The sequence below is a fragment of the Mus pahari genome, chromosome 1, assembly GCF_900095145.1.
Source record: "Mus pahari chromosome 1, PAHARI_EIJ_v1.1, whole genome shotgun sequence".
In the NCBI taxonomy this organism is placed as follows: domain Eukaryota; kingdom Metazoa; phylum Chordata; class Mammalia; order Rodentia; family Muridae; genus Mus; species Mus pahari.
Window position 1 is genome coordinate 95,901,772 of NC_034590.1, and position 9,980 is coordinate 95,911,751.

General features: G+C 50.2%; 1 protein-coding gene across 1 annotated transcript in view; it reads left to right on the top strand.

Moving 5' to 3' along the window:
• The first annotated feature begins 2,260 nt into the window (after positions 1 to 2,260).
• The window catches only part of Rabep2 (rabaptin, RAB GTPase binding effector protein 2), a 16,445-nt gene continuing 8,725 nt past the window's right edge, over positions 2,261 to 9,980 (top strand). Inside the window, exons 1-3 of the mRNA XM_021221761.2 lie at positions 2,261 to 2,730; positions 3,149 to 3,358; positions 9,134 to 9,291. Of these exons, the coding sequence (XP_021077420.1) occupies positions 2,706 to 2,730; positions 3,149 to 3,358; positions 9,134 to 9,291 (393 nt within the window). The 5' untranslated portion in view covers positions 2,261 to 2,705. The remainder of the gene's footprint in view (positions 2,731 to 3,148; positions 3,359 to 9,133; positions 9,292 to 9,980) is intronic.

The following is a 9,980-nucleotide window of genomic DNA, read 5'->3' on the forward strand; positions in this document are numbered from 1 at the left end:
TGTAGTCCTGGCTGTCCTGGAACTCACTCTGTAGACCAGGCTGGCCTCGAACTCAGAAATCCGCCTACCTCTGTCTCCCGAGTGCTGGGATTAAAGGCGTGCGCCACCACGCCCGGCTTGCACTGATCTTAAGTAGCCTCTCTTTCCTGTGCTGTTCTGGTGAGAGTTAGGCATATCATATCTCTGACTCATTCTGTCAAATCTTTCTCTGATTCATCACTTACCTCTCAGTTAGATGTCACTTTCAAGCATAGCTGCTCCCTTCTACAAACTTTCTCCACATTGTTAGGGATTAAAGGTGTATACTAAGGGTATGTCTGTACTCCAGCCTGAGGGATTAAAGGTGTGTCATTCCAGTCAGGTCACACAGACCTAGGTGTAGCATGATTTATGTGCCCGACCCTTTAAAGGACCCTATGCCCTTCAGTGTCAGTGCCTCTTAGAATTCTGGGAACAATAGAGGTTATAAAAATCCAGCAGGGCTGAGAGCTGGGAGTACGGTTCAGGAATAGGATTCAGAGATAGCAGAGAGAAGCTTCCAGTAGGCAGAAAAATAGGGTCAGAGAGCTAAGTGAGAAGAGAAGACAGCTGGTGACAGCTGAGACAGGAGAAACAAAGCTGAACAGAAAAGATATTATAAGGAGACAGGAGAAGAGTACATGAAGAAACCACAAAAAAGTCACTGAATATACAGAAAAAAATAGAATAAAACTTACACCTAGGTCTTTGGATGTGATCCCTTGCCAGAGCAGCCAGGTTGCTGGATTAAAATTCCTCTACAAGGCTAGCCTGTAACCAAGAGGAAATCTGCTTTTATGTGGGTGCTGAAGCTGTAAACGATGCCCTCTGGCTCTCACAGCAAATACTGTTGCCCACAAAGTAGTCCCTAAGCGGCATCCCGCAAAAGACGTCAAAGCGGCAGTCACAATAAAAATAATAGCCACAATAAAATGTCCCCGCAAGAGCTGTCAAAAATGGCAGCTCCTGTCAAAATGGTGGCAGGGAGGAGGCCGCCTCAGCCTGCAGCCATCACAGGAGCTGTCCACTCCGGTGCATCTCCTTACCCCCGCCCCCACCTCCGCAGGAGCTGTCCACGGTGGTAACACCTTTCTGCCTCGGCCTCCAGTCTTGGTGAATTATTACAGCAGGAGCTCTCCAGCCTCTCCAGCCGCCCTACAGAGATGGCGCCTCAGCAAAAGCCGGCTGTGGCCAGGAAGGACTTCCTACCCTAACCCATAGCCAGGATGCAGGAAAAAAGGGAGTGGAAGGAAAAAAAAAAAAAAAGAGCCAACAACCCTAAACAGGAAAACCCACCAATTTCTGAGCTTCCTACAAAACCCCACCAATCCTTGGACAGGAAAGTCCACTAACTCCTGAGCTCCCCAAGCTCAGGACTTGAAATCTCACCAATCCTCAATCTGTGAAATCTCTGCCCTGAAAAGCTCCACCCCCTAAGAAATCCTATCTAAGCTCTGTCCTCTATTTAATTCCGATCCCTGGATTTGTCCTTCACACCCTGGACCCTCCAATAAATCTCTTTCATGAGATTTTTCAAGGCGGGATCATGTCAGCACCCAGGCAGATATAGTGCAGAAGGAGCTGAGAGTTCAACATCCTGTTCTGAAGGTAAACCAGGAGAAGACTGGCTCCCAGGCAGCTGGGGGGTCAGGAGGGAGTCTTAAAATCCACACCCACAGTAACATACTTCCTACAAGGCCACACCCACTCCAACAAAGCCAAACCTCCAAATAGTGCCACTCCCTGGGCCAAACATATTCAAACCACCACAGGCTGTCTGAGTGATCACCTGTGGTGGGCTCCCTGTAACACTAAAAGCCCACCGTAGGCACAAGGGAGGAGGAGATAAGGGTTATCTTGCTAGTTCAGGAGTGATGGGTACGACGACTGGGTGTTAGTGCTGGAGAAATGAGAAACGCATCCTGGTATAAGTACACTGGTGTGCATTCCAAGGAGACCACAAAGAATCAAGGACTTCCAGGTTCAAAGTCTTTTATAGAAAACCGGTTTGGAGGCAGGGGGACCCAGGCTCTGTACTTGTTTGAACTGCTGTGACCCTCCAAAGCGAGGTCATACATAATGAGAGATTGACCCAGACCCAGGCTGAAAGATTTACAGCCCTGGGAGTGGAGAAAGAGATTTGCAGGAAGCCGCATGAAAATGGGGGTGGAGACACGTAGATTTCGCACCTCTGCCACTGACTGCGCCAGGCTTCAGAACGCCAACCCAGCCCTGGCCCGCGGGGCGGAGATGCTGGGCGGGCCGGGCAGCACTTCGCAGTAACGCGAGCCGGGTTACGGCGGAAGGGCGGCCGGGCGGAGGGAAGGAGGAGACCGCGCGCAGCGTCCTCTAGGACTAAGACCAGGCGTCCCAGGAGGTGGCCTCGAGTGGAGCCTCAGCAGACCCTCAGCACCAGAGAAGACTACCGCAGACCCGAAGCCCACGGCGCTTTCAGGGAGCGCGGGAGCGCGGGGGCGGTCCCACGAGGCCGCAAGAAAGGCGGGACCCCGGCCGGGCGTCCACTCCAGTGCAGTCGGCGTCTCTTGACCACACCGCCCTCCCACCCCCCGCGGCCCCTGCAGAGCCGATCCGGAAACAGCCGAGCGGATCCGGAAACAGCCGAGCGGACCCGGAAGCGGGAGTGCCATCGCCAGTGAGTGCGGGAATCCGCCGTTTGGGCTGAGACGATGGCAGCTGCGCCAGCAACCCTAGGTGAGAACCGGGGGCACCGGCGGCCAGGGATCGGTGCGGGAGTCGCGCCGCCGTGCACGTGGGGAGCAGGGGGCTGGGGGCGGAGCCGAATGCGACTGCTGGCGGCAGCCGGCCAGCGCGGAGGCTCGGGAAGGGGGCGGGGCACAGCGCCCACCGGGGTGGGCGTGGTCTCCACGGTGGGCGTGTCTGTGGGTGGGGCAGGTAAGGGGGCGAGGCGGGGCCACTGGAAGGGATTGGACGGTCGAGCCAAGTTAGTTGGGACTCGGGGAGGGGCAGGGCTAGGGGAGTGGGATGAGGTTCATGCGGATGGAGTGTAGGACTGGGTTACTGGACTGCTGGGTAGCCTGAGGTGTTAGGAGATCGGCGAGCCGTGGGAAGAAATCTTGATCACTGTCCCCCCCCTCCCCGCCCCCCACAGCGCTGGATCCCCAGCCCCAAGAGGAGCAAAAGGATGCATCCGAGTCAAGTGAGCTCAGTCGGCTTCGTGCCGAACTGGCCGGTGCACTGGCAGAAATGGAAACCATGAAGGCTGTAGCTGAGGTGAGCGAGAGCACCAAGGCGGAGGCGGTGGCTGCAGTGCAGAGACAGTGCCAAGAGGAGGTGGCTTCCCTGCAGGCCATCCTGAAAGGTGAGGCACCCGCTCTCAACACACCCACCTTACAGCCTGTCTGCCTGCGCCCCTCTAGCAGGGGATGCAGGGTGAGGAGGGCTTCAGATGAGCTTCAGGTAGCTCAACAGAGAAAAGACTGTGTCCCAGAACCTGAGTACCCCTTTCTGTTTTGCAGAGAAACACCACAAGTGTTGTCAGCAACTCTTGTCAGTCACAGCTAAGTGTAGCAATCATCTTTACCCATGCTCCCATGGGCGTCATTTCTTGTTCTTGCTGATGTCAGATCAGCCCTGAATAGGAGCCAGAAACTTTCCTGAACCACATTCATTTTCCTCTGGGCCTCGAGGCTTGAAACTCAGCCTGTTGTCTCTGAGCTCTGTCCTATGGTTTGGGGTTTCCTTCCTTCCCAGGTACCCCTACAGCACCCTACACAAATGCATGCATCTCCTCCCTTCTCTCCCTCCCTGTCTCATGGCCTCTGTGGATTGGTAGACATCAGCTCTCTTGGTCCCAGGTCCTCCAGCTTTTCCTGTTCTGCTCTGGGCAGAGGTCAGAGTCTCCTCCGGGATGCCCTCACTCTGTCCTGGCAGTAGTAGTACTATGGCGAGCTCTATTGGACTGCTGCCCCAGCCCCTCAGATCTCCCTCTATGGTCTGCCCTTGACCTTGGATTCCATAGTAAACTGCCTGAAATTCCCTTCCTATCCTACCAGGTGTGGCAGTTTATCTGTAATCCCAGCTCTGAAGGTTGGAGATTGACATATCCCCAATAGCTTGCTGGCCAGCCAAAATGGAGAGCTCCGAAGTCAATAAGATACCTTATTGGAAAAAATAAGTTGGAGCAAGTAAGGAAAACACCTGATACTGACTCTGGCTTATGTGAGTGTGCACACGCAAAAGAAAAAGGAATATCCTAAGTGGTAACAGTGGCTGTTCTCTATTGAACACTTACCACATGCCAGAAACAGCTAAATGCTCTATGAAGTAAGCTTTTTTTTCTTTTCTTTTGAGGCCTAGGCAGCCTCATACTCTGTATGCAAACAACCTCTCCTTCTCCTTCTCCTTCTCCTTTTTCTTTTTCTCCTTCTCCTTCTCCTTCTTCTCCTTCTCCTTCTCCTCCTTCTCCTTCTCCTTTTTCTTCTTCTCCTTCTCCTTCTTCTTTTTCTTCTCCTTCTCCTTCTTTCTCTCTTTCTCTCTCTCTCTCTCTCTCTCTCTCTCTCTCTCTCTCTCTCTCTGTGTGTGTATGTGTGTGTTGAGATGTAGGAATGCCATACCATGAATATAGTATACATGTTGGGCAGGAGCACAACTTTGCAGATTCGTTTCTCTCTTCCCACCTTTCTGTGGGTTACAGAGGTTGAACTCAGTCATCAGGCTTTCATGACAAGCACCATTAACCACTGAACACCATTAACCACTGAACCATATTGTTGGCCTTAAACTCATGAACATCCACCTCCCAGGATTAAGGCATGTACTACCACCCTGGGTTTTATGCAATACTAGGAATCTAACCCAGGGCTCTGTGTATGCTTGGGAAACACTCTACTAACTGAACTATATCTCCAGCCCTGTTTTATTTTTTGTTGTTGTTGTTTTTACTGGCAGGATTCCCCCCCCCTTCCCTCTTGCTCTGGCCCCCTGCTCCATAGGTTTTTTTATTTGTTTCTCATTACCGATGGTTGTGAGCCACTATGTGTTTGCTGGGATTTGAACTCATGACCTCTGAAAGAGCAGTCAGTGCTTTTAACCACTAAGCCATCTCACTAGCCCTACTGCCAGGATCTTACCACTGTAACTAAAGCTAGCTAGAATTCATTTTATAGTCCAGTGTGGCCTCGAACTCAAAGGTAAACAAACCACCTGCTTCAGCTTCCCAGGTACAAGGGTTTGGAGTAGGAGCTACCATCCTTGACTGTGTTTAATCTTTATAACAAGGTCTTTGAGAAAGGAGCCATTAGCTGACTGTTTACAGAAAAAGCACAGAAACACAGACAGGCTAACTTTCACAGAGTGGTATAGCCACAGAGCAGCAGATTTGAACCCAGGAAGTCTGGCAACTTCTATATCTAATGCTAGTGCCTGTTAAGTTAGTGGGCTGGGGCCAGTGAGATAGCTCTGTGGGCAAAGCCTGATGACTTTACCACCCCTAGAACCCACAAGGTGGAAGGAGAAATCCAGCCCCCTCATGCTGGTCTCTGGCCTCTACCCTTACAGCAGAAACAGAACCAAGCCCTGAAAATGATCCTCTACCCTCCACATGTGTGACCTGGCACAAGATCACACACATACACGAATAAAATTAAATGCGTGTGTGTATGTGTGAGATTTTTGTTGTTGTTTTGGTTTGGTTTGGTTTTTCAAGACAGGGATTCTCTGTGTAGTAGACCAAGCTAGCCTGGAATTCAGAGATCGGCCTGCCTCTTCCGCCAGAGTGCTAGGATTAAAGGCCTGCACCAACACTCTCGGGCAGAAGTAAAATAACTTTAAAAGTTTAATACAGTTTATGTGTGTGTGTGTGTGTCTGTGTGTCTGTGTGTGTGTCTGTCTGTCTGTGTGTGTGTGTGTGTGTGTGTGTGTCTGTGTGTCTGTGTGTCTGTGTGAGAGAGACCCTGACAGAGGACAACTTATGGGAGTTCCTTTTACTGAGTGGGTCCTAGAGATGGAACTCAAGATTATTGGTCTTGGCAGCAAGCACCTTTATCTACTGGGCCATTTTCCCAGCCCATAAATACAAAATAAGTAAATGAGCTGGGCATGGTGGTGCACTCCTTAGTCTCAGTACTTGGGGTGTATCTGTGACTTCCAGACCAGCCTGGTCTATATAGTAAATTCCAGGCCAGCCAGGGCTACATAGTTAAACCCTTTCTCAAAAAAACCAACCAACCAAGCAAAAATACCTCAAATATTGGCCAGGCTTGCTATTGCATACCTATAATTCCAGCACTTAGGAGGCAGAATCTGAAAGATCTCAAGTTTCAGGCCTGCTTTGAAAAAAGACAAAACAAACGAATAAGTAGCTGAGAAAATACAAAAGGCTAACGTGTACTTAACATCACTGCCATCTGCCGCTATTCTGTGGCTTAAGTTCCAGACCTCTGAGTTTGGTGCCTTAAGAGCCACGTGCTGTCTGTCACCTTTTCCGCCTTTCCCTTCATCCTTTGCACACCATTATACTTGGGCTCTTCTGATGTGCCAGCGTGCCCAGACACATCAGCCCATGCTGATCCTGTCGCTCTGTCTTCCCTTCTTTCTCTCTAGCCAGCACCCTGTCCTGTCCAGGCCCAGGAGACACCTCCACTCCATCCCCTGGGATCCACAGCTGAGGAATGGACCTTCTCACCCCACACCACACCCCTACTGTTGTCATGGCTATGTTCACCAAGCCGTGAGCACCAGGTGGTGGGCCTGTCTGCTGATTAATCGCTGTATTTACAGAGATATCACTAATATCAAATACTGATTTTTTTTGGGGGGGGGGGCGTTTCGAGGCAGGGTTTCTCTGTGTAGCCCTGGCTATCCAGGAACTCACTCTGTAGACCAGGCTGACCTCAAACTCAGAAATCCTCCTGCTTCTGCCTCCCAAGTGCTGGGATTAAAGGCGTGCACCACCACTGCCTGGCTCAGATATTGATTATCCCAGACACACTAATCAGAATAGATGCTAGATCTTCAGCATTTATACAAATAACTGGGCAACTTGTGTCTCTGCAGATCAGATTCTTCCATTTTTTTCTGTATGTATTTGTACAAGTATGTATGTGTGTGTACATGTGTGTGTGTACATGTGTGTGTGTACATGTGCTCACTTCATGTGAAAACCTGAGGCCAGCGTCAGGTGTCTTCCTCAGTCGCTCTCTGCCTTATTTATTTACTTACTTATTAATTAATTTATTTATTTGCAGCAGGGTCTCTTACCGGATCTGGAGCTCAGGATTAAGCTAGGCTGACTGGCCAGCGAGCCCGTGTCCGCCTCCTCGACTCTGGGATTACAGGCACATGCTGTTGGGCATGTGTGTTCGTTTTAACCTTGATCTGTATTTTATGCGTAGGGGTGTTTTGTCTGAGCATATGTCTGTGCCTCCAGAGGTCACAAAGGGTGTTGGGTCCTTTGGAACTTGAGTTAGGTGGCTGGGAGCAGCTGTGTGGGTGCTGGGAATTGAACCAGGAGTTCTGCAGAGAAGCAGCCTCTGAGCTTGGTTTCTTAATATGGCCCCTGGAGACTGCACAGGGTGAGCACGTTACCATCTGAGCCGGCCCCTAGCCCTACATCTGTGACACATTTCCCTTAGTTTAGTTTGCTTGATACCAGGTCTTACCGTGCAGCACAAGCCTCAGTCTGGTAGCCTCCCTCCTCAGGCTCCCAAGCACCGAGGTTACAGGCCCGCCATAGTGTTGTTGTTGTTGTTGTTGTTGTTGTTGTTGTTGTTGTTTTGAAGCAGGGTCTTTCTACACAGCCCTAGCTGTCCTGGAATGGGCTCGCAGAAATCTCCCTGCCTCTGCCTCCTGAATGCTAGAGCTACCATGCCTGGCTTTCTGCTACCACAATTGATTCTTGAGTTGTACACTTTACCCCTGAGTAAGTCATAGCGAAAGTGACAACAGCCATAACAAGAATTCCAGCTTGCTGGGTGGTGGCAGCGCACACCATTGATCACAGCACTCAGGAGACAGAGCCAGCCTGATCTAGAGAGCAGGTTCCAGGACAACCAGGCCTATATAGAGAAACCCTGTCTCAAAAAAAAAAAAAAAAAAATCTAGCTTATACTGCAATCAGTGTCTGCAGTTTCTGTCTTAGGCTGCGTGCGTAAGCAGAGCCTTGAACTGTTTCTGACATGTCTTAGGGTCCAGGTCTTGTTTTAGCCACAAAATCAAGTATAATATCACACTGTTCTGAGAGCGGGAAGTAGGCATTTGGGAACCCGAGATACTACTCATCAACCAGCTGTTGGCTATTTGGAAACTGTCAGTGACCAGTCTGCCCTACTTGACCGTCTTACAAAGCATCATTTAGTCAGCTCTCCCATCCACTACAAGCTTCGGGCTGTGTCTCAAGGGATTCAGTCTGTCCTTGGTTTCCACCATGCCAAGGCTAACCATAAAGGTCACTTTCTCATATTTGAGTGAATGTGTTACCAGTGATTTGAAAGGAACGCTTTCAATTTTCTCTCCTGAATATACCAACCAGCACAGTCTCCCACTAAGGGACTTTTCCACTTGGGTTGTGGGGAATCTAGTTTCTTTTGTGTGTGCTGTGTTTGGACAAGGTGGATTCTGTTTTTGTTCTTGGCCCTTCTGATATATTGCTTCCTTTGTTTTTACTGATAACAAGGCCTCTGGCAGTGGTGGCTCACACCTTTAATTCCAGCATTTAGGAGGCCGGCCTGGTCTGCAGAGCAAGTTCCAGGATGGCCAGGACTAAACCAAGGGAGGAAAAAAAAAAAAAAAAAGCCAAAACCCAACCCAAACAAACAAAAATTAAAAAATAATAGTAACAAGGCCTCATACGTGCCTGTTTTTAGTAAAAATATCCTATGGTCAGTTCTTCAGTTGGGATATATCTGAGCAATATATTGTCCAGTTGGTCCTCACTGTATGCCAGATGTTTGACATCTCCCATATGTCCTCTTAGTTCATCTCAGGGTCATGCACTCCTTTTTGCTACTGAAGACCCTAGTGTGAAAGGTGTTGAGGTCTTGCCTGGGGCCATTTCTGCCCAGCTCACCATGATAACTACTGCCATTGGTCACCTTGGGGAGGGCAGGCACCAAGTACCCACTCTTCCTGCCCACAGACTCCATCAGCAGCTACGAGACCCAGATCACAGCCCTGAAACAGGAACGGCAGCAGCAGCAGCAGGACTTTGAGGAGAAGGAGCGAGAGCTGGGCCACCTCAAACAGCTGCTGGCCCGGGCCCACCCTTTGGACTCCTTGGAGAAGCAAATGGAAAAGGTGGGGGTGGGACGGCGGCCTGCCCTATCCCTGGGGTTTGAAATGATAGTGATTGTTGTTGTCCCATAGCCTGTCTTTGGACACAGTAATGATTCTGGGTAGAACACAGCTTCCCCATTGTTGAGAGCTTAACAGGATCCTTGCTAGAAGTTTATTTACCTCTGAAAACAAGGTCAGTCATGCAGAGGAAGGAAAGTAACCCTTTCTGTGCCAGACACTGTACTGAGTGCTCACCGGTGTGAACTGCCTCTTTCTCAGCCCCTGCGGTCTAATGCTTTCTTAACACTTATTAATCACAATAGGAAGCTGGGTGTGGTGACAGATACTGGCAGTCCCAGCTGTTTTGGGAAGCTAAGGCAGGAGGATGGGTTGAGACCAGGGCTTCAAGAAAGCCTGGGTAACATAATAAGGTGCTTAGTGTTTGTCTCTCTGTCTCTCTGCCCCTTTCCTCTCCTGCCCCTTCTCATTGAGACAGGATCTTGCTGTGTAGCCGAGGCTGGTTTTGAACTTGGCAAAGGCCTCCTGCCTCAGCTCCTCAGTGCTGGTATTTATAGGAATGCACATCCCACATCCATAGCCAGCTAGAAACCTGGAGAGAGAGAGAGAGAGAGAGAGAGAGAAAGAGAGAGAGAGAGGGAGGGAGGGAGGGAGGGAGAGAAGAAAGGGAGACAGAAACAGAGACACAGAGG